This window comes from Balaenoptera borealis, assembly GCF_965194805.1.
Source record: "Balaenoptera borealis genome assembly, chromosome: 14".
NCBI classification, from domain to species: Eukaryota; Metazoa; Chordata; class Mammalia; order Artiodactyla; family Balaenopteridae; genus Balaenoptera; species Balaenoptera borealis.
This window is the reverse complement of record NC_138875.1, coordinates 60349218-60374113: the sequence shown is the minus strand read 5'-3', so window position 1 is coordinate 60374113 and position 24896 is coordinate 60349218. Positions and strand designations below refer to the sequence as shown.

Here is a 24896-nt window from a genome sequence, read left to right as displayed (position 1 = left end):
CAATTACTGCAGACGAGCAGAAATCTTTATTACCGGCAACCCGAGGCCACCACTTACACTGCGCTTGTGGCACACACTAGAAAACACATTCTGACCTATTAATCTGCACATCACGGTCTGAAGGTATTACTCATAACATGATGGGTACTGTCTGGACTGAATATTAGATAAAAAATCTGCTCACTTCTCCCTCCTCCTGCTGCACCAATAATAGCGATGTAAGAACTGCCTGGTGGTGAAGTCCAATCTGTAGCCCACCCAGCACCGAGGAAAGGGCCACGCTCTGTGCAGAGCAGGGTACCCTTCTCTGCTAAAGGCACCGTGGTGGTCTCCTACAAACATTACGTTTGCTATTTCTCAGCTGCCTACAAGTATATCTGCTCATTAATACTTGAGAGGTTGAAGGCTGCCAAGGACGACTGCTAAGTAATTAAGTATCGTGACCTCCCTCAGGGACAGAGGGGCAGACAGAATGAACGAAGGGAGGAGACCCATGTAGGGCTTTGGGGGTTTCAATCTCTACTTCTGCTGCCTATTCAGTCACATGAATCTACAGTGAAAACTGTGAAAATTTGAATCAGATTTAATTTTTTGCTTATACTTTCTATGAAAACGTGGGCTGCTAATCAAGGACTCAGAAGCGTTTTGTATATTTTGCAATAAAATTTTCATGTAAATTTGTAAAAACTGCAAATTTCAAATAATCATCAGATGTATTAAATCAGAGCTGTTATGACCCTGACTTGGGGGTATTCTGAAAGCCTTGCGGATCGACGTGAAGCACGAGCGATGGTTCCTCCACAGCCATTGGTTAGTTCGGTTTGGAAGCTCCCAGGGTTGGACTCAGAGGTCCGGAAACACGTCCTCATTCTGTCTAGATGTGAGACAAGCTGGGCACTTGCTCTCTGAAGCCCTTAGCACCTCCTAACGAGGGCCTGCCTTGTGCCAGGCTCACACTGGACACTGCCCGTGCGGTGTTTCTTCTGACTGCAAGGCAACCTTGGAAGGAGACCTTACTGACGTCATTCCAGGGAAGGAAACACACTGGACCCGGGTGTAGAATCTATAAGTGGTGACATAAGACTGTGGACTCTACGAGTGGTGCCACCAGGTTTTTGCCGTGGCCGTGGGGATTGAGGGTAAGGCTCCATTTCGGCTACACCTAGAGTTTGTCCACCCCAGAGCTCTGGTGCCCAACACCACCAGTGGGGAAAAGCCAAATGTAGCTCTTTAAGTCAACATTAAAACTTCAAATTCAGTTCCTCATTCGCAGTGCACACATTTTGAGTATCAGTGGCCACGAATGACTAGCGGCTACCATACTGGATGGCACAGACAGAGAAGATTTCCACCAATGCAGGAAGTTCTACCGGCCGCTGCTGCTCTAAGTGTTGGGATTCCGGTCTCTGGCTACGACCGCCTCTTCTACCTCGTGACTCATTCACTGAACTTGGCCTCAATCCTTTAGCGCCTTCCTTCTCCTCGTGGCGCACTGGACACCTCTGACCTCCCCGCCTCCAAGCTGAGACTTTTCCAACCATGATTTCTTGTCATCCTTGGTTCCCTTGCTCCTTGACTTTCTCTTGGGCAACCCCTGGCCAACCCCTAAATGTTGGCAGGTTGCATCCTTTTGATTTCCCTGCTCTTGTTTCTGGGATATGATGCATTACCAGAAACGATGATAAAATAATAAAAGGGAGAGAACGTACTCTCTATTCATCCCTAACTCTTCAACCCTAGCAGGTCCTCTCTGCTTCCCAGCACTTCTTTGGTTCACCTTGTATTGACTCACCAACTCAACCCTGACAATGCCTCTTCCTGAAATCCTCAGATCTCCCACGACCCTCACCCTCTACAGATGACCCGCCCCATCGTTGGTGGGGTCTAAAAACCACGCCGTGTATATATATGTACAATTGAATCGCTTTGTGATTCAACAGCAGAAATTAACACAACATTGTAAACAACTATACTTGAATAAAATAAATTAAAAAAGAACAAAACCACGCCATGAACTTCCCCAACACGTTCCTCTGACTTTCTTTCTGTTTCCTTTAGCCAAAGTGAGCCACCAACTGCTTTCTACCCGGGAGCACTGACTCGTTGCTTTCAGATCTTTGCTCGTGATGTCTCTCTCAATTAGATGTTTTCTCCCCGCAAGCTCACCTCTGCCACAAGGCTGTTTTTGAATCATCCCACCCAAAAGCCACCTCTTTCTTGTCCGAGTTTCCCTAACCTGTTATCTGTACCTTGCACACGAGGTTTTAAGTGATACTGCATGTGCAAATGTCCTCCCCACTGACCCACACCAATGTGAGAGGGGTGCTTGCTGGATTCGGCTTGCATTCCCAGCAGTGACCAGCCCAGGTCTTTATTCAGTACCTATTTATTCAACGAATATCTATATATCAATTTTTGCAAATGTCAGATTAATTGCTAAGGTAGACAGAGTTAATTCAATAATTAACTGATGAACGCATTTCTTCTAATGATCTCAACATGAAGTTCTAACTGAATGATTACATCACCAGGACCTCTGATGGGAAACCAGGGTGCATGTGTTGACGGCTAGCACTGCAATCATCGGGGCTGCAGCACTGTGCAACAGAGCTCCTAGGGAGGGTGAGCTGGGTATGAAATGACAGAGCGGGCAAACAACCAAAGAAAGACATCAAAGCTGGAATCAACTTACCTTGCGTAGCAATATAATGATTGGGTCGATGATAGCCCTAAAAATAAATGAGAAAGAATATTTGACAAACTGAAAAATCAATAAGCAGCACAGAAGTCACATGCTAAGTTTGCCAAAATGAATGCACCTACAAATACCAATAGCTGCATCATTTGAAAGTTACATGACCAGACCTGGGACCACTGAGCACCTCTTAATAAGCCAAGATGCATCAAATATAACAGTTCTGATGCCTGCACGGCGGGGAGTGGGTGAGTAACTTAATCACACACAGGCTATGAGATGATGGATGAGCAAAAAACACTAACAACTTATGGATTTTCTGAAATAACATGACCACAACTCTGATTAGAGTGTAAACCGGCTAGGAATGTGCATCTGTGTTTGGGATGTTATTGGCAATGTGACAAAGCTTTAACGCATATTCTGTTACATCAATATAGGCAGTTGTATCAACAGTAATACTAAACATCATTTTTAAACACTGCTAATACCAAGACATGATGCTGTAGCAAGGACCAGGAATTTAAAGAGGTAGAAGTTCTGCAAGACCCCTTCCTTTTATCATGACCTTACAAGAAGGGGGAAAGATGAAAACTGGGACCAAAGCAAGAAGGAAACAAGGGACATCACAGGATCGTTATCTGGGAAAGATAAAGCCAATTTAGAGAAAATGACACACAGGTAACATATAATATCACCAAGGACCTTAATACTTTCCCTTTCTGTCCCCTGAGATGACCCAAAATACTATGCCCAAAGCCAGCTGAAAAAGAGAATAAAGATACTTGGAGAGGAAATACCAATTTCTCAGACCACTTAGATGCATATCTGTTAAGATCTTTTTGCTCTTAAAAGCAAGTCTATAAGAGGGAACAACCAAAGCAAACACATTCTTTTGTACAACTGGCCTGCTGCAGGTGTCTGACATAGAGTCATGACAGATATTAAGTAGGGTTATTCAGATGATCAGTCACTTCCTGCCAGCTGGTAAGCTCCACGAAGCAAGACCTGGTTGGACTCATCACCGTACGTGCCAGTCTGCAAGGTGCTGGGAGACGGGGGCTCATTGTTACACTGCAGCAGCTGGCACGGTCCACGGAGACCTCTGATGCTGAGCACAGTGGCAGTTCCCAGGCCTCCCCTGCTTGACCTGCCAGCAGCATGAACACAACCGAACCCCCGCAATGCCTTCTTCACTGGCTTCCGGATGTGACGCTCTGGCTTTCTTCCTGCCTGGCCGCGGCTCCTCCGCCTCCTTCCTTCGTCCCCTCCTCCTGTCCCCGGTGGTGATGCTGGGACGCCCTGTGTCTGGACTCTCCTCTGTCTACCCCACTCCCCTGACGATCTCCTCCCGCCTCACGGCCGTCAGCACCCGGTGTCCCGGGAGCCCTGCATCCTCACTTCCTGCCGGGCCTTTGCCCTGAAACCCTGGGGCGAACCAGTGCCGACTCACACCTCCACTCGGACGTCTGATGTACATTTAAAGCTGAACACATATAAACCCAGCTCCTCGTTTCCTCCCCACTCCGAGTCTGTCCCACCACAATCCTGTTCAGATAACGGTGACCCCACTTCCTGAAGGCATGCGGGCCCCTCCTTCCCCAGCCTCCACCTCAGCTCAGACCCAGGATCCTCCCACCTCCCTCCCTCTGGCCGCCTGCCCCGGGCCAGGCCACCCTCAGCCACCTAGCGGGCCTCCTCGCTTTGACCCCCACGCCGACCTACAGTTCGTCCTCCTCGCGGCTTCCAGATCCCTCACTCCTCTGCGCACATCCCTCTATGACTGCCCAGCTCACAGGAAGAGCCCAGCTCCTCACCACCGTGGACGTCACCTGCCCAGGCTTCCGTCACCCCATCGCCCGGACGCCACCCTCTTCTCCACCAGCACCCTCCACAGCTGCCGGACATGCCCCACAGCCAGGACTTTCCTGGGCTGCCTCTCGGCCTGGAGGCTCAGCCCCCCAGATATCCCCCCGGCCCAGACCCCCACTTTCTCGGTGGAGCTGACACTCCACCGCCACTGTGTTCCTCCTACCGTCTACGACACCAGAGACACTTAACCGACTTGTTTCATTTGTGATCTCTTCCTCCCGGTTAGACCAACAGATCCATGATGTCAGAGCTTTCTTTTTGGTTTTGGTCTGAATTGTGCACAGTTACAACACCAGTGCCTCAAACAGTTACTGACCTGTAATAGGTGCTCAATAAAATCTCATTGACTAAGTGAAAAGGGGTCCTGAACTCTGACTCTTTTGTCTGTTAAAACGAGAACTAATGAATCTGGTATTTTCATTACTTTTAGGTCCTCCCTCCTCTGTGTCTCTACCCAGCCGTTCTTTAAAGCTTAGGTCAAATGGCCTCCAGGACGAAGCCCGATCTGATCACAGCCACTCCTCAGAGGGTGGTTCGGCAGACGCTGAGGACTGACAGCATCCGAGGCCTGTGTCAGGGGCAGGGGTACAGCGGGACCTGGACACTGTCCCTCTGCTCGAGGACCCAGAGGGTTGTGGGAGCTGGGACTGCGGTGTGAACAACGTTCTCCTGGACTCTCCCCAGGGAACGAGTGTCAGAGTGAAGACGTTTCTTACTTCAGCTCCTAAGTTGTGAGGCCTCGGGGAGAAGGTACAAGGTCTTGGGCACCTCTGAGCACTCCTGTAAGGCACTCCCTAAATATTTCCCAAATGAAGTAATAAGTGCAATGTGCCTTTGGAGGAAACCTTGCTTTAATAAAAACTTCTACCTTGGATTGGATATGTTTTTGGTCATCATCAAATGTAGGGTCTAGGGGTCTCTGTTTGAAGACTGAGATACGAATTAGTCTTCAAATAATCCTCCGTCAGGCCTCAAATCTATAACCCCCAAATGCCAAACCCTCCCAAGAAGCACTACAGATAACATTCTTGCAGTCATTCTTAGATAACTCTTAGAGACTGTAACGCTAGTATTTTTAGTAATACTCAACCAAGACAAGAAAGAATCCACATATCTGAATAAAACTTGTGCAAGGAAGTCCTGATGGACTAAGAAACAGTATGAAGTCCAAGCACAGAGGATGCCTTGGGAACTGAGATCTGTTTAATGTAAACTTGGGCCTTGGAGGTAACAGCAACCTTCCCTTGATTTTCAGTCTATACTTTTGATTTCATTCATTCTTTCAAGTGAAAACATGCTGTCTCCCAAAGAATTTATTCTAATGTAAGACATTAAGTTAACATGATGCAGAATGAACAAAGGAGCAGGCTTCAATAATTAAGCAGCCTACATATTTAATGACACGTCTTGCATGCATCAGAGGTCCTGGCTAACAGCTGCAGACGACTTTGAAGGCAACTTGAAAGTGCTGTGATGACAAGAGATGGTAAATCATCAAATCAGGAATTAGAGAGTTTTGTCCTATTAATATGCAAGCAGACTTTTTAAAGTGTCAAATAATCCAAGTTGTTGACAAAAAAATGGAAATACCATTTTCTTAGTCCACAGAAGCGTGGGATGGCAAAGAAGGCAGGGAACGTCACGGGGAGCTCACCAGCCCGAGGCTGACATGTCTTCATGTATGGGACATGTTCTGCGTGTATGGGACAGGGCATGTGTTTGCTCCCAGGGTTGGACCAGCCTGTGTCCACCCATCTTAGAGCAGACACACGGGGTGCTATGTGTCAGAACACACGGGTTTACTGACAGTTTCAAGATACATACATCGATATAATTTCCATTGATATAGTCTGAGTTGTTGTCTCCTTCTATGGTCTGCAGCCTCACCCGGGAATGATCATCTGCAAAAGGAAAAAAACCAGCAATTAACAAGAGCTATCTGTCGGGCTGCTCAGAGCCCCACCTTGTTAAGCACATTACAGAGAGGTCATCCACATCCACGCTGCTTTAAAGATAAACGAAGAATTAAATACTACACGCCTACATTCTTGCTCTTAAGACAGGGAAGGGTTTTTATAATCCTTTGCGTTTTTTACAGGAAATCTCATTAACTTATTCTTTGATCATTTACAGACGTGAAGCATTGGCAGAGGTTTGAAACTTCTACCTAGAGTCCTGTGAATCACAGTGGAATGATTTCTTGGACTGGAAATTCAACAACTTCACTAAATCACATGTGAGCCCTGAGATTCTGAAGGTTGCCTGTGACATCCACCTCGACAAATGATGGTTATAAACCACAGCCCAGCCTCCCAGGAGATGTGGACACGGTTCTAACCTCAGTCACTGGCCCAGAGTTCTCTCCCCCTGCCCCGAGGGCATCGGCCGGTGGAGCAAGGCTGTCCCCATCAGCCACGTGACCTCAGGCCACTCAGTTACACCACCAAGCCTCGGCCACTCACCTGAAGGAGGGATGCCAGCGCCTGCCTCAAATTGGAATGTTTTAATGATTAAACAAAAACACAAATTGCCAACACACACCAAATACTGTATAGGGGTCGTGATGGTGGTACCAATTAGCTACAGTAAACATTTTTTCTGAATGGAAAATTTTCTCCATAAATGCTACTGAGACATCTCAATAATTTCCTTGAAATCTAAATTTTAAAAAGGAAAGTGCTAAAACCTCTATAAGGGCATGGATTTTCCTGTTTTGCTCACTGCCCTACCCCTGACCCCTATATCAGAGTCTGGAACATTGTAGAATTTCCCCCAAATATCTTTTAAATGAGTCAAAAGTGAACTTTTTGTTTTTTTAAAAAATGCATCCTTTAAAAATTGTTTTCCTAAATGAATGTTCTTTGAAGCAGAGGAGCCCTTTCTTCCAATGAAAGCTTACACCCAAACCCAATATTTGGCAGATAAAGGCCAGCTGCTCTGAGGGGGAAGGTGTGTGGTCTCTGACAGGTGGTCTGGGGGGAGAACTTTGCAAACCACTCTTCTCCTGATGCAGGGCAGTGGGAGGTCCTGCCTCTAAACTGCCGACATTTCATTTGGGTTAGTGGGTGAGAAATGACACCCCCAGACTGAGGCAAGAGCCAGGGGGTCCGCAGGTGACAGACCGTCTGACCCAAGATCACTGGACGAACTGTCGATTTGAACCCGTTCCTTGGCTTGACATGCTAATGAGTGAGAGCCAGCGTTTCAGCCGGTCCCTCTGGTTCAGCCCTCTTTGGAGGAACGTTCTGTTTCCAACAGTGGGGCTAGAGGGAGATCCGTGTCGAGCTTCTAACTCTCCTTCATTGATGGGGCTTCTCACTCCAGTTCCTGACAGACGGTCATATCATTTCCTGTCTGTGCCTTACGATTAGCCTCGGCTCAGTACATTTACCCGGAGAGTGGGGATAAAGTGGGTGGGACACGGGCGAAGCCTGGAGGGAGCCGTGTCTCCCTGCTCTGCTCAGGGAGAACACATGCGGGCAGTGGTCCCGCGTGTGGGCTCTGGGGTCAGGGGTGCCACTGGGAACCCCTCACTTGTGATTTCGGGCGAGTTGCTTCGTCTCTCTGGGCTTTCCTTTCCTGAGCTGCAAAATGGGGCTTCACAGTGTCTCCCCATGGGGTTACGGTGAGCATGAAAATAACACACAGGAAGAGATGAGCGGAGAGCCCGGTATACAGCGAGTGATGGATGACGCCAGCTGTTGTGATCACCACGTGCTGGGTGACACACACTCGTGCTTTGCTTCTCACCATCTTTACACTGGCTGCCCAAACCGACAAGAGCAACCCAGGACCCACGGGCAGGCAGGAATTTTCCCCGTGGTGACCCGCTCCAAGAACTAGTTTCCTAGAATCCATTTTGCTTAACACCAGAGGCCCCTGTCCAGAGTTTGCCCGTGTCGTGGTGGGGGGGGGGCGGGTTCTTGGGGCACTGGGACGTGTGGATTGTCACCGCTTTCGCACGTGCTGGCGGAGCCAGTGCACACACGGCTACTGCAGAGGGAGCTCGAAGCGGTTCTGCGGGTAAAGCCATTTGAGCTTCCCGAATGAGAGATGCTACAACAGAATCGAACCACGGCTCTTCTGCACACGCTGGGTTTTCAGTAGGCTTCTCTGAAGGAGGTTAGGTTCACTCCCTGTTCTCCCTGACTTTCCCTGGGCTGTGCTTTAAAAGGCAGGCACCGCATTCGAGCCTCCTAATCTTTAGACACGAGGCTATCTCAGGATCTGTTGTTCTCCTTGTCAGAATTCCTTTCGTGCTTTATCTCCCTGAGAACCTCAGGACGAATGCCACCCAGTCCCCGTGATCTACCACCACTGGGCCTCTCAAGTGGTTCTGGAATGTTCTCAGTAGGGACTTCGATCTCAGACAAGGCTGCACTCTCATCTCCCATCAACAGAGCCTTTGAAATAAAGAATTTCCCCAACATCCTCGACTATTCAATCAGTTAACCTCCTGCACAGGTTTTTTTTTTTTAACTTCACTGCTATTTCTCCATTTTTGTTTAAGAGCAACACATGTCAAAGATTTTTATTTAGTTAATGAAGGAAGCAGGAAGATGTTACAACTGGTTCAAGGAGAATTTACCAGCAGATCTATATCCAGATCTAGTTATCTAGATAGATAAATAGATATAGATAGATCAATCTATGCAGATATATAGATATAGATAGATAAGTAGATAATCTAAATCAGGATAGGCCATGGAATGAATTTACAAAGAAATGGAAAACTGGCTTTTACTGGAACTACTGACCCCCTAAAGACACAACTCATTTACATATTATTTCTCCAAATTTAATTGTTACACACCCTGCATGACATAGAAGCCTGTAAGACCCATATAAAGCCTATTTCCTATGTAGACTGGATTGTTTTTATTTCTCTTTATATGCATGCTCTTTCTGTATTTTAAAGTTGATTCTACAAGGCTATGTATGACCCCTTGTGGTCAGAGACCACGTAGTGTCCACTCCGAACATCCCCACAAGGATCCTTCATGAGGGTCACAGCGCCCACCCGCAGGGCTCCTCTCACAGCCCAGCAGTGATTCTGCCCAAGACACGGCTATGGGCGCCAAGGATGACCTCTTCCCGAGGCTAATGAATATGGCGGAAGAAGGGCAGGTTGTGTTCAGGCGAGGCTCACGGGGGCTTCCCTGGGTGCTGGCCATGGTCCTGTTGTGGACTTGGTTAGTGGTTTTACGAGTGTTTGCTTTACAACAATGTATTAACCCATATATGGATGTATTATACCCTTTTCTGTACCTATATTTCACACTTTAAAAATAAAAGAGTCCACCTTGAGGATATTACGCTCAGTGAAATGAGCCAGACACAAAAGGGCAAATACCGTATGATCCCACTTATATGAAGCATCTGGAGTGGTCAAATCCGTGGAAGCAGCAAGTAGGATAGTGGCTGGCAAGCGCTGGGATGGTGGGGAAGAGTGAGCTCTTGTTTCATGGGTGCAGAAGAAACCTAATGTCACTGAACAGTACGCTTAAGAATGGTTAAGATGGTAAGTTTTATGCTGTGTGTCTGCTACCAAAATTTAAAAAAACTAAGAGTCCACTTTCTCCACGCCTCCTTGTAGGACACCTCCTCATGTTCCACTCGAGTCCTGGGCTCCTAGGAAGCAGCACTTTCAAGGTGGGAAGGGCACCTCAAGGACTCGCTGTCTCATAGCCCGTGGGGTCCCCTCTGCTGGTCTCCTCCTGAGAGGGGCTCGTTCCCTTCCACGATGAAGGAGAGGCAGTGACTATATGACCTGCTCCTTGAGGACAACTGCCATACTTTATAAAGTGTGCTGAGTAGGTATGTTTGGGAATTATTGAAATGAGGCCTACGAGGTGTTCTTTCTTTCTGTGACAACATAAGTGTGAGTACTGATGAGTCAGTGCAAGTTGAGACAGGCAGGCAGATATTTCAGCAGGGAGAGTGGGCTGCCCCTCGGGTAGGAAGGAGAACACGGGGGCAGGAGCTGAGCCCACACAGAGAAGAGTACGGAGTTTCCTTAAAAATCTAAAAATTAGAGCTACGGAGGATATGGCAATTCCAGTTGTGGGCGTATATCTTGGGAAAACCATCAATCGACAAGATACATGCACCCCAACGTTTAGTGCTGCCCTGTTTTCAAGGGCCTAGACTTGGAAGCAACCTAAATGTCCCTGGAAGGAAGAATGGATAAAGAAGATGTGGTACAATATGTACAGTGGAATATTACTCAGCCATGAAATGAGGGGGGCTGGTCCTTGCACAACTGCCCTTCTTGGGTGGGATGTTAGCACTTATCAAGTTAATCCTCTGCCTCCCAGCAGGCTGTTGGGAAAACCATCCGTCCTAAATGGCAGTGAAATAAATAGGAAAGTATCACCCTCCTCCACGCTGTGTCAGTGAGAGTAAAAGCAAAAGAAGTAAGAGAATCCGCCCCTCCAGCCACAAGAGTCTACTCCAAGCTGCTGCTCGGATACCTGAAAACGACTTGGGAACAGAAACTGGATTCTCAGGCATCCTCTTTCACATCAAGCCCTCATCTCAGGTGACTATAAAAGCAATAAATATAGATTGTTGGAGGCAAATAAAGCAGTACATGGAGGCTCACTGCCGTATTTTCTTGAAATCTGATTCACCTTGAATCTGATGCCAATTAAGAAGACTAATATGTACCAACCATTCTTTTAGGAAAGCTCAGTTCCTTCTGTTGGGGCTAAAGAGTATCAAATGACTATAGGGAGATGCCCAGAGGATGTTTCTGGCCTGAAGCACATATGGGGTCACTCAGGCAAAGGATCCACAGAAATGCCAGCTGCCCACTGGCTGAGCCCCGTCCTCCCAGTTGGCTTTGGAGGCTGACCAGCTGGAAGTCGGCCAGAGTCCAGCAACTGGGTCAAAAGGAGGAAGAAGCCTGGAGAACTCGACTGCTCAGGTATGAAGGTTGGGAAATCCAGTGGGATTTGTGGTTAACAATAGGTCAGTTACTGACCACGAAAGCCAAGCGGTCAAGACTGCAAAGACTTGGAGTTTCTGGGAGACACAGGCCAGTAAGGCTGACAGGACCTGACTCTGGAGTTATATCATGTGATATTGATTGTATGTGAAATCTAAAAAAATGATACAAATGCACTTATTTACAAAAAGAAATAGACTCACAGAGGTAGAAAACAAACTTACGGTTACCAAACAGGAAAGGGGAGGAGGAGGGATAAATTAGGAGTTGGGGATTAACAGATACACACTACTATATATAAAATAGACAACAAGGACCTACTGTATAGCACAGGGAACTATGTTCAATATCTTGTAATAACCTATTTATATATATTCAGTTTTATATATACATAAAACTGAATCACTTTGTCGTATACCTGAAACACTGAAAATCAACTAAAAAAAAGGAATAAAATACAATAAAAAAGGAAATTACTCTCTTCTACGAATAAAAGCAACACCCTTGCTGGAGTTTGGCAATTCACAGCACAACGAGCCCAGTAGGCTTGTTAGGGGACCGGCAGAGCAGAGAGGAACTGAAAACTCCACGCACCCACTTTTTGGGGAAGATGAGTTTAGCTAGTTTTAAAGAGGAAACAGGAAAAGGTCTGGAAATAGGCCGAATACTTCTCAACAACTCCTTCATCTGATTCCCCTGGAATCTACTCCGCAGCTTTTGTTTTTCATCCCTGATTCTGTACAGTGTTGTACAGAGGTTAAGATCACAGGCTTTGGAGTAAAAATCCCTGGGTTTGATCCTAATTCTGTCACTTTCCAGTTGTGTGACCTTGGACAAGTTATTTAACCTCCGTGCCTCAGTTTCTACCACTGTAAAATGGAAATAAAATAGTGCCTACCTTGCAGCGTTTTTGTGAGGATTGAGTTAATACAAGTCATGCATTAGTGTCTGGTACATAGTTAGAACTAAGTAAAGGTGAGCTGGCACTTGTATCATTACTGCTGTGACTTCATGACCTGATAATTTTTCTCACCTGAACGGTTTCATCTTTGCCTCCAGACTGCCCCCCTCCAGTGAATCCATGCTGAGAGCTACTTTTCTAAAACACAATTTATTTTCTCCCCACCCAGGTTAAACCATTCAATGATTTCAGCAGGGGATTGATCAACAGTGATCTTATAAAACAATGGAATCTGAAACGATCATTACAAAGGGTTACTACACCTTTAATTTCTTTACTTGGAAAGATCTCTGTGACATACTGTAAGTGAAGGAGAGCAGGTTACAAAGCAGCAAGTCTCCTAGGAGTCTGTTTACATGAAATAATTGAACGCATTTGGATATGTGTCTAGGAAGGCATAGTGGGCAACTGAAGGGATGGGGCTTCTGCTGGGTGGCAAAATCTGGAGGGATATTTACTTTTCCATTTATGATTTTATGTACCACTTTAATTGTCTACATAGTTTATACTGTCTTAGGAATCAGAAAGAAAACAATAAATCTATTTTTATTTTACAAAATAAAGCCAACAACTTCAAGGCATAGAGAAAAGAGATTTGAAGGAAATAGAAATAAAATGTTAGCAGGGTTTGAATTTGTTTGGTGAGGTCCTGGACAATTTCCCCCCTCTTTTCTTTACTGCACGCATTTTCTTTAATGTGTATGAATTGTTTTTATAATTGGAAAAAGAAACCTATTTAGCCATGGATGAATGGAATATGATCAAACCTCAATTAATGTTTATATAATAATCACAACTCAATGCTACCCCATCCAGAAGGGTAATAAACTCTGCCATTTTGAGAAACTCAATCTGCATTAAAGATCTGTTGCTATTCCTCCAATTTCTTTCAAAAAAGCCCTTACTAAATGAAATAGGGCAAAAATCATATTTTTGGTTAAGAAACAGGCCCATAAAGACCTGGTCATAACAAACCATTGCTTAATGCTGAAAAATTATAATCGGCTGGGACTTTTCCAAATGTATGTCTGCATGTGTGTATTTATGTATGTGTGTATGTATTTATGGTGTGTGTATATACATATGCATGTATGTATACATGTATACATATATGCACGTGTATGTATGTATTTATGTGTGTATTTATAGTGTTTATATATGTATGTATTTACATGTGTGTATATATGTATGTACATATGTATGTGTGTATAAATGTCTCTGTGTGTATATGTATGCATGTATGTGTGTATTTATGGTGTGTATATATATGTATGTATTTATATGCATATACATATATATGTGTACATGTATGTATGTTTGTATATATGTATGTATTTACATGTGGGTATGTATATATGTGTGTATCTATGTGTGTGTGTGTGTATATATATGCATGCATGTGTGTGTGTGTGTGTGTGTGTGTGTGTGTGTGTGTGTGTATGACTGCCTTCACACATTAGAGGTGGGGTAATTAGAGATTTAAAGCAGGTCCCTCAGTCCCTGAAACATGTTATTTATGCCCTTTTTATCAAATAACGCTATGTTTAAAATACATCTACATAGCTTCAAATATTTTAACATCATTTTCACATTAAACACGATGGATCCGGGTCACAGCCTTGCAGCCGGAACCTGTAAGTGATTAGATATTATTATAGCGGCACAAATGGAGTCTGTCACTGATAATCTTTCATCTCTAACCAATTCTCCCTTTCTGCTGAATATTGATGACATATTTAAGGCAAACTGGTATCACAGTGGTGTATGTAACATTTGCCCACCGACAGGAGACTCAAAATTAATTTTAATTATAATTGATCGCTGCAAATAACCGCCTTGCTCTTCCTGTGGTTACATCTTGCCAAGGGCTGGTCTGCACTGGTTTCAAGGTACAAGAGGCAGAGGGGCCAAGGTAACCGACAGGAAGCGCTGGGCGTCCTGCACCTCTCCCCACTGCTCCAGCCTGGGGTCCCTGCCACTGCCCACGGGGGTGGGGATGGAGGGTGGGCTCAGGCCCAGCCAGGCAGCTTCTGAGCAAGAAGCAAGAAGGAGCTTTCGGCTGAGCGCTGGCTGGCTCTGTGCTAAGCTTCACTCCTGCTGCTGGTTTTGTGTCGCCAACTTCTTAGTCCTGCCTTGTTTCTGACTTTTTTTACCTGGACCCTTTGTCAGAGACGCCTGCTCTTTATTTTCAGATTCCTGGCAGATCCCCTGACTCTTATTTTATTTTGTCTGATTTTTCTAGAATTTACCCTCTTCTTTCCCGCACATACTGTGGGATGTTTCTGTCTTGCTCTCGTCTGCCGGAGTTTTGATGCAGGAAGCTCCCTCTCCCAGTGCATCTTGCCCCCTACACTCACCCCGTCCCCCTCTCCTGCCTTCGCCTGCCTTTATACCTAACCTGGATCAGACAGTAGTACGTCCCTCAGAAGTGACACGGTTGCTCAGTTAGCAGAAAGAAGCACCTTGCTTTAAGACAAAGTCCTGGGGACGTGCAGTCCTCAGCCCGGGACACGGAGACGGGGTTGCTGGTGAGAAGACTCGGGTGGGACAGACCGGGTCACAGCTCACACTGTCTTCTTAGTCGCCTCACTAAGCAGGGCACCCTGAGTCCAGACGGAAACCAGACCTCAGAAGGGCCTCCCCTTCATGTAAGAGTCGTGGGTCCTCACGGTCAGGGCCGCACCTCCCTCGCCCCTCCCCTACTCATTCCAGCAGTTTCACGGCTGCTCCTCACCTTGTTGCTCCTCACCTTGTTACATCACCGTCTTCACTGTACTAGACCCCCCAGCAGGACGCCCTGCATGCCCCCTCCCCTCCACGACACGTGCTCCTTTGCACATGCTAAGCGGTTTTGTCTCAGTATTTCTCATTTTTAAAGCCCCTCCAGGCTGGGTGCTAGGCCCTTGACGCCCTCCATGCTCCCTCCACAGAGGACCTCACGACCACCACTGATGTGCCCCAAGATTCACAAATTTACATCTCTTCTGGGTTCCAGAGCCTTCCACATAACTGCCTACTTGACATCCCATCTGAATGTTTCAAAGGCGTCTCAGTATATCCCCAGATTCAACTCACAAGCTTTCCCTGCTACCGCTGACCTCACTGCCGCCCCTGAGCTCCAAGTCCGGTTCCCTTCCAGGGTTACCCATCTCGTAAACAGCCCGTCCTTCCATCTGTCCATCTGTCCGCCGTCCATCCTCCATCCACCCAAGTCAGAAGCACAGGAGTCACCTCTGACCCTGTGTCTTCCTTGAATCCAACTACTACTTTCTAGTCCACATTACCATCACTTGTCACCTAGGCCAAGAGAGAATCTTTTAGCTAGGGTCCCCTTCTGATTCACTCTTTACTGCAGTTAGACTAATCTTTCCAAATGTAAATTAGATTAACCCTCCCTCCCAACCCTTTAATGAGGTGTCCCTTGTTCTTATAATAACGACCAAAACACTGAATCTGCCCCAGAAGGCGCTGCAGGCCTGGCTCCCACCTCCTTCTCTCTCGGGCCCACCTCCCCCTTCCACCCCTCCCAGCTCTGGCCACCCCGTCTTCCTTCCCCTCCTCAAACTATGGGTTCCCGCATGTCTGCGCCCCCCTGCTCTAGCCCCTGGGTCAGCTGTCTTCATTCCACATCCTCCGGAATCAGTCAGCTCCCACGTACAGGTTCTTGCAGGACTGCGCTCCTCTCCTTATGGCCCTTGACTTTTATTTCATTTCTATTTTTATTTCATTTATTTGTATAATCAAGTCTCTCTTCCTCTCAAAGGAGATGTCAGCTTCCCGAGTGTAGGGGCTGAGTCTGTGTTGGCTCACTGCTGTCCCCCAGGGTCTTCACAATTCCGGCCTCTCCCCTGGATGGCGCCCCCTCTGCTCCAGCTACACGAGCTCCTTACCGTCCCTGACGCCACGCTGACCCGGGCTGGCTGTCCCTCCCTCAGGGCCTCCGCCTGGACTGGGCTCCCTTCCTCACCTGCGTCAGGCCCTGGCTTGCATCCATCTATCCATCTATCTATCTATCCATCTATCTATCTATCTAACGTCTATCTATTCAGTGGAAGTATAGTTGATTTACAGTATTATATTAGTTTCAGGTGTATAAAATAGTGATAGTGATTCAATATTTTTATAGATTATACTCCATTTAAGGTTATTATAAAATATTGGCTATATTCCCTGTGCTGTACATGACATCCTTGTAGTTTATTCATCTTATACATAGTAGTTTGTACCTCTCAATTCCCTCCCCCTTTCCCTCTCCCCACTAGTAACTACTAGTTGTTCTCTGTATCTGTGAGTCTGTTTCTGTTTTGTTATATTCATTTGTTTGTTTTATTTTTTAGAGTCCACATATAAGTGGTAACATACAGCATTTTCCTTTCTCTGTCTGACTTATTTCACTGAGCGTAATACCCTCTAGGTCTATCCATGTGGCTGCAAATGGCAGAGTTTCATTCTTTTTGTCTGACTTGCATCTTATTCTCTCAATTGTAATTGTTAATTACAATTAAGAACTGCTGAGACTATCAGGAGGGCTACGCTTGCGTGTGTGTGTGTGTGTGTGTGTGTCTGTTAATGGTGGACGGGGTATTTGTTTATATTTGGAAAGGGCTAGCTCGGCAAATTCATCGTGTAAATGAGGGAAAAGTTCACCTTACTTAAGAACAACAGCCAATAAACAGTTTTAAAGCACCATTAAAACCATTTTATATGCAAACACTGTTGCAAAACTACGAATGTGATCATTAAAGCACTTCTTATGTTCTCTGAAAAGCACTAACAAGAATCTCTAGGACAAGTTCATTGAATCCCCCAGTTCCTCATCCTAGTTAGTGGTGCTATTCCCAAAGCCTAGACTCCCTGAAGCAGGCTTCCCAGTCAGGGAAACTGATTTTTCCACAATTACAGAATTTCTTAGTGGGGAAGGGAGATGTAATACTTTTCTCCATGCCTTTAAAGAAACAACCAGTATGAGTGTATACATTAGGGTGATTTAGATAAGTATTTTTGTTCCTGAAATCCTTCTACAACTTTAGCACTATCAAAGATTCATTTTCGCTGCCGTAACTAAAGACATACAGTCTCAAATGAAGCAGCTCCAAATGGTGATTCTCAGAGGGGTGCTTAGCACTGCGGTGGCTTCATCAGACCCTACTGGGGAGCTCATGCTGGATTGGGGCCCCCCTGGAGAAACGGCACTCAGGCTGTGAGTTCTAACACCAGACTTGGCATGGGCTGGCATTAGGGCAGTTCTGGTATTTAAGCCAGCCAGCAGTAGTGGTATTTCTGCAACCCATATGTGGTATCAAACTCCTGCTATTTAGCTCTAGTAGCATCTAAGGATTTGCACACCCTATTCTAAGAGCATTAATAATTGTTCGGTAGGTGGCCTAAGTGGCTGATGTCTCAGAATACGTCAGCATAGACCGTTATAGACAATTATACAAACAACCACAGACAGTTCTAGAGGGATTTTAGAAAGCAACAGAAAACTAGAGGAAAAGGTAACCATTTGCAACGACATGGATGAACTTTTAGGACCTTATGCTGAGTGAAATAAACCAGACACAGAAAGAAAAACACTGCATGATCTCATTTGTACATGGAATCTAAAAAAAGTCAAACTCATAGAAGCAGAGAGTGGAAGGGTGGTTACCAGGAGTTTGCGGGGGGAAGGGATAAAATGGGGGGGGTGTTGGTCAAAGGGTACAAAGTGGCAGTTACATAGGATGACTAAGTCTCGAGATTGAATGTACACCATGATGACGATGGTTAATTATACTGTATTGAATCCAGAAACTTGCTAAGAGAGTAGATTTCAGGTGCTCTCACCACACATAAAAAATGACAACTATGTGAGGGGAAGATACTTTCATTAGCTTGGCTATTGTAATCATTTCGCTATTTATCTATATCAAGCATCATGTTGTACACCTTAAATATAGACAATTTTTACTTTAAAAATACATAAAAAAAAGACAATGTGTGCACAGGGAAAGCCTTCAGAATGCCACGGCAGCTGAGGGGTGAGATCAGGAGACTGGACAGAGCTGCCTGGGCAGAGGACATCTTTCTGACGCTGTCCCTACAAAAGCACAAAAACAACGCAAGCTGATGGAAGAAACACTGAAAGAGCCCAACAGGTGAGGTGGAGGCAGGTGAGAGCTAGTAAATCCTCCCCCTCTGGGATTTATCAGGAATAAAGGCGACAGCCAGGCAAACTCTCCAGAAATAGAGCCCCTGGTCACAGCCCATGAAGAGCGGGTCGCTGTGCCGAATCCTGCTGACAATTAGGGAGCAACGTGGCGCCTGCAATTATCCACAAGTTCATCATTTCCAACCCGAGACTTCCAAATGCTGCTTTTGTTTTTCCATTTTAAATGACCTACTGAGTCCACTAAGCTGAGGAAGGGTAAGGAGTAACAGAGAAGAAAGATGTGATTTTTCAAAGGTAACAACAATCAGTGATGTTTTTATGTGGCGTTTCAGTTCATTTCCACAACAGCTGGCTTTTTAGGAAACTGGGACATTGAGAAGGTTCATGACTTTCCCAAGGTCACTTGGCTAACACGTGGTGAAACAGACTCTGAACTGTGCCTTCTAGTTCCCAATCCTAAATTCCTCTCTTTTGCCCCCAAAGGCTTTTCCCTTAGTCATTTACACTGTCCTATTAGTTCACGTGCGTCCTAGTCTGGTCCAGCCCACAGATGGTACATTCATGGGGGTGGGAGGTAGATTTAAACCTTCTCCACCTCTGACAACATTCTGCTGGACACACAGACCACAGCCAGTGCCTGCCTAGGGCGATGAGATAATCCGTCCTAAATGCAGGGTCTTGAGAGTTGAAGATGATCTTGGTGGTGACGCCCATTCTGAGCTAGTGATGGTCAGTGATGATAGGCTAACAATTAATACATAAATTAGACCCTGACCCCAATATCTTTCTTAGACAACAGATCTGAAGCCATCGAAGAAGAATTTCTGCAGAAGGCCCATAACAGCGGCAGCTCCAGAATTTCTGAACAGGGGGCCACAGGGGGTCAGCCTGGGGGCTGGAGGACTTGGCTTGAGGCTGCCTTCAACAGGGAGTGTACTCTTTGTACTTAGTTTGTATATTTATTTGCAGGTGGCCTGGGGAGATGAAGAATGGGGATGAGGGGGGTGAAAGTCTCCTTAAGCTGCCTCTTGTCACAGACACTGGCCTGTGCAGGCAATGATGCTAACGGCCGGTGGGGACTGACTATCAGCATCCACTGGGTGGTGGTTATAAGAGCTGCCCCTGCGCGGGAATCTTGTCCCCATCTTATTAACTGTGCAACCCTTTCACCTTCTCTATGCCCCAGTTTTCCTCTCCTGTAAAACAGATAAACAATATTACTCATGTCACAGGATCATTACAGGGAGTGAGGGAGTTAACAGGTGTAAAGGGCTTAACAGGTATAACAGGGGTGTCTAGCATATAGCAAGTGCTCAGCAAATGCTAGCTTTTATCACTTTTTTCTTTAAGCATTCAAAACTACTTCTCAAGCATCTACCAAGTGCAGCCGTCAAACAACACATTGGGAAGAAGCAGAGTCAAAGTCACACTGAACAGAGGCAGGCCGGGTCTCTGAGCACAGCCCAAATCAGAGCCCTGCACGCTGCTCTCCAGATGCTCGGGGTGAGGCCCACACCTCGGATATGGCGGCCGCAGGACAAGGGCTCACTGACATCTCTTCCACCTGGCGTGGGTGGCATGGCTGTGAATTCCCCATTTTACCTCCGTGGACCTCCTTGGAGTTAGCGGCAGAGCTGAAGGAACCCTGGGAAGGCTCCTATAAGCCACTGTGAGAAATCTGGATTCTTTTGAGGGTGTGAAGCTTCAGCAGGCTCTCAGAGAACACGAAGGAACTTGGGAGGATCTATATTGGCCAGTGGACTCTTCCCATGACCCTCTCTGGCTGGAAATAATGCTTTCCCTCTCTGAGCCCCTGCAGCACACAGCACTGTACACACAGCTCCAACGCAGGACTGCGTCCTGGTGCAGAGTGACCAGACTCACAGCCTCTCATCTGCCTGGGCTGCTCTGTCCTGGGGGCGGGGACATCGTCCCCATCACCTTGGGGTCCTCGGGGGGCCAAGTGTTGACTGAATTCACTGAGGGGCAATGAAGCCTTAGATCTCAGGGGAACATCTTCTCTCTAAAAATGAAGCTCTAAGTAAATGAATGCACAAGACACCCAAAGCTAGCACTTGCCATCTGCAAAACCAGTGGTTTGGCTTTGTGAGTGGCCAAAGGGAAAACAGGACATGTTCAGGCCCAGTTGGGATGGTTCATATTATATGTAAACCCCGACACCTTTCTTTTTTAAAATGAAACACACTGTAGGTCTGCACCATCTAATATGGGAGCCTCTTGTCTCATGGACGATCTAAATTAAAAATAATTAAAATTAAATACAATAGAAAATTCAGTTCCTTGGTCACACCAGCCACATTTCAAATGCTGGTATGGTGAGGGCTACTGCACCGGACAGCACAGACACAGAACATTTCCACAATCACAGAAAATTCTACTGGGTGGCGCTGCTATAGAAGTTCAACTGTCCTACCAAGAAAATGTTAACTCAGGCAGATAAAATCTAACCGCACTTTCACAATCAAGAAAGATAATATATAGCTCCGCTGGAGTATCCAAACCTTTCAAGTTTGTTCTCTTACAAGTAATAAGGGAGGATGAGCTAGGTGCTCTATATTTCACATTATTGTTGTTTTTTAAATTTACATATCTTTAGAGATAGTATTAATTCCGTGAGTACCTTGTCAGTACCTCGGTGCAGTCACGTGTGGCTTTGAGCAGTTTAATGCAGGGGATGGATGGCTTCAGCCCTGGAAGAAGGAAGCTCATCAATCCACCAGGCATCCCGGCATCGTTACGGAACATTAATGAGGTTGGGCTCGATTTAAAAACCGTCCGAGGCATTATGGATTGGTACCATTCCTTTGCATAGGAACTGGGAATTTCTGAGATATCATTCTAGCTCTTTTGCTAATGAGTGTTGTGATACAGGCACTACCATTTAACTTCTGAGTTCCAGTTTCCTGTCCTCAAAATGGGGCTATTACTGACCTCCTTACCCCAAGTGTCCTGAGGATTAATGAGCTCATGTCTGCTGAGAAGCTCCTGGCAGCAAGGCGTGCTTCGAATCGTTATGTCTATTCCTTCTCATGGAGCAGCTTGGAAGCATTAGATCTGTTATGTTTACTCCTTCCAAAATGCATTTTCTGTGTCAGCATTTGAACATTACCTAGGTTACCCGAACCTTAAATCTAAAAGTAAAACTAGCCCCACAGCAAGACACACGGACATAGCGGGGGTATTTAGGTAGTTTTTCCTTTCCCTAATACGAGCATCACAGCAGCTTTTCCAGCGGGATGAAGGCAGTAATTGCACTGCAAATTCTTGCCGCATGAGGCTGGTGGTCAATCTTAGCAGATGTGAAAAGAAAGTTACATCACAGCACAATGATGCTGTCATCACTTACATGCAATAATATTCCCATATCTGTTCTTCATTCTGTTTTCATCTTTCTTAGCAGAGTCCCATGGTGCAGACTGCCCTTCAAAGAAGCTCTGGAAGAAAGAGAAAAGTGACATGACGAATTACAATTCGGTGCGGTAAACAAACACAGGGATCTTAATGACTGGGGGGTGTTCTTAAAAAATGTACAACGTTCAAGGAAGGAAAAGAATATTCACAGGAATGAAATAATGGATTATTAAACTACTTTATATCTTAAATATCTCATTTAGTTTTTTTTTGTTTTCCTTTAGTTAAAATGCCACAAACACGGATGGGGGCTGAAGAGTAAGCCCACAATTTATCTGTACCATCTACTGAAAATGGTTGGGGGTTCATCCCCATCCTACCTGAATATTTATTACAGAAAATTTAACATTTCTCTCAATTTCTTAATTACATTACATCCTTTCAATATTCTCCTACGAGATATAAAGATATCATTTTTCTTCCCAACTGCAAACTGAAGGAAGGTTATTTTTGGTTAAAACTGTGGAAGTAGGTAAGCTAAGACTTCACGACTTCCAGCCTAAAATCCTCTAAGAACTTCTGCCAGAGTTTTCATTTTTAATGGAGCTTAGATGTCCATTTATTTAAGGATTTGGCATTATTATGCCTAGGGTCTTTAATCTTCTTGTTATTAGTCAGATATACATTTTTCTGTTCAAGTTATAATGAAAATGTCCTCTGCTATCAGTTGACAAGTGAAAAAAAAATCTGGGATTTTCATTTCCACTTTAGTTCACGTTCTGTTTCACCTTCACGTAGTCAACGCTATAAGGAGGTATTGGGAAGAAGGATGGTAGCAAGAAGCATTTAGTAACACTGATTTGTTGTCTTTTCTGTACCTACTCTTATATTTCCTGGCACCAACTGGGAAAGAAGGGAAGAGCAGGAGGAAGACACAAAGGCAGATCAGGTGTGTGGAAGCATCGTTCTGAAACGCTCTGGGGCGAGAGAATGTGGTACCAGGAACTCACATCCTCAAACACGCTCCAGCATGGCTTTCCAAGTTCCCTCTTTAGAACGGAAGCTCCTTTATACTCCCCTACTCTCCATCCCCCGCTAAAGCATTTGGCCATCTTGGCCATTGCCACCAATGGCCACTATTGAGCGATCAGTCTGCGGTTCAATGGGACCAATTCATTATTCCTTTTCATGGGTCCACTTGTGTCTTATCAGCTGAGCTGCTCCTTAGTACGGCTGGAGTGGGGACACACCTGCTCACAGACCCCATGGGGAGCCCTGACGCCTGCAGGTGGCTCAGACCCGACCACACGGTGGACAGCGCTGGGCATACCCTACTGTCTCTGCCCCAGGCTGTGGGTGCCCCCAGGCAGGGGCTGCGTGGTCCTCATTTTTGTTGGTGTGGAGCCCACGCTTCGTGATAGGAGTCCGATAATTAGTCATTGAATGAATGAGTGACTGCAATGTCTGGGGGCAGTCTGCTGGGCTTTGATCCCCAAATAAAGCTTGACTTCTGCAGTGTGGGTGTGTGCGGAGTTGGAGTACTCGGAGACCTTCACAGGCACTGTCTGCAGGGTTCATGTTGTCCATCGGTAAAAGGGCACGTGCTTCATATATACAATGGAATATGACTCAGCCATAAAAAGAAAGGAAATTGACTTATTTGTAGTGAGGTGGATGGACCTAGAGTCTGTCATATAGAGTGAAGTAAGTCAGAAAGAGAAAAACAAATACCGTATGCTAACACATATATATGGAATCTAAAAAACAAACAAACAAACAAACAAAAACATTCTGAAGAACATAGGGGCAGGACAGGAATAAAGACGCAGACCTAGAGAATGGACTTGAGGACACGGGGAGGGGGAAGGGTAAGCTGGGACGAAGTGAGAGAGTGGCATGGACATATATATACTACCAAACATAAAATAGATAGCTAGTGGGAAGCAGCCGCATAGCACAGGGAGATCAGCTCGGTGCTTTGTGACCACCTAGCGGGGTGGGATAGGGAGGGTGGGAGGGAGGGAGACGCAAGAGGGAAGAGATATGGGGACATATGTATATGTATAACTGATTCGCTTTGTTATAAAGCAGAAACTAACACACCATTGTAAAGCAATTATACTCCAATAAAGATGTTAAAAAAAAAAAAAGTGCACGTGTTTTCTGTGAACTGCTGTGTGTGAAAGCTGCTGTTACCCTACAGCTCAGCCCTCAACAGAGACTGGTTGGAAAAGAGCCCTGTCCTGACTCTGTCCCCCTCGCACTATTAATTCCACACACCAGAACATCAGGACACACCATTTCATCACATCCAAGAGGGAAATGATAACACTGTAAGCGTAAGAGTTAGAGTTTGAAATTGCCATTTTATTTTATTTATTTATTTTTTAAAATTGAAGTATAGTTGACTTACAATGTTGTGTTAATTTCTGCTGTACAGCAAAGTGACTCAGTTATACATATATATGCATTCTTTTTTCTATTCTTTTCCGTTATGGTTTATCTCAGGACCTGTTGTTTATCCAGTCTATATATAATAGTTTGCATCTACTAACCCCAAACGCCCAGTCCACTTAGTACGATAATCCCTAATTGCATCCCTGTTGATGCAAATGGCATTATTTCGTTCTTTCTTATGGCTGAGTAGTATTCCATTGTATATATATATTATACAACATCTTCTTTATCCATTCATCTGTTGATGGACATTTAGGTTGTTTCCATGTCTTGGCTATTGTAAATAGTGCTGCTATGAACATAGGGGTGCATGTATCTTTTTGAATTGTAGTTTTGTCCGGATATATGCCCAGGAGTGGGATTGCTGGATCATATGGTAATTCTACTTTTAGTTTTCTGAGGAACCTCTATACTGTTTTCCATAGTGGCTGCACCAACT

General features: G+C 45.5%; 1 protein-coding gene across 7 annotated transcripts in view; it reads right to left on the bottom strand.

Annotated features, from left to right (window-relative positions):
* PTPRM (protein tyrosine phosphatase receptor type M) overlaps positions 1–24896 on the bottom strand; it is a 742498-nt gene that overhangs the window by 78334 nt on the left and 639268 nt on the right. For all 7 annotated transcript variants that reach the window (XM_082353481.1, XM_082353483.1, XM_082353486.1 and 4 more), the window contains 3 exons: positions 21996–22083; positions 6392–6468; positions 2693–2729 (listed from right to left, as the gene is read on the bottom strand). In XM_082353481.1, the coding sequence (XP_082209607.1) occupies positions 2693–2729; positions 6392–6468; positions 21996–22083 (202 nt within the window). The remainder of the gene's footprint in view (positions 1–2692; positions 2730–6391; positions 6469–21995; positions 22084–24896) is intronic.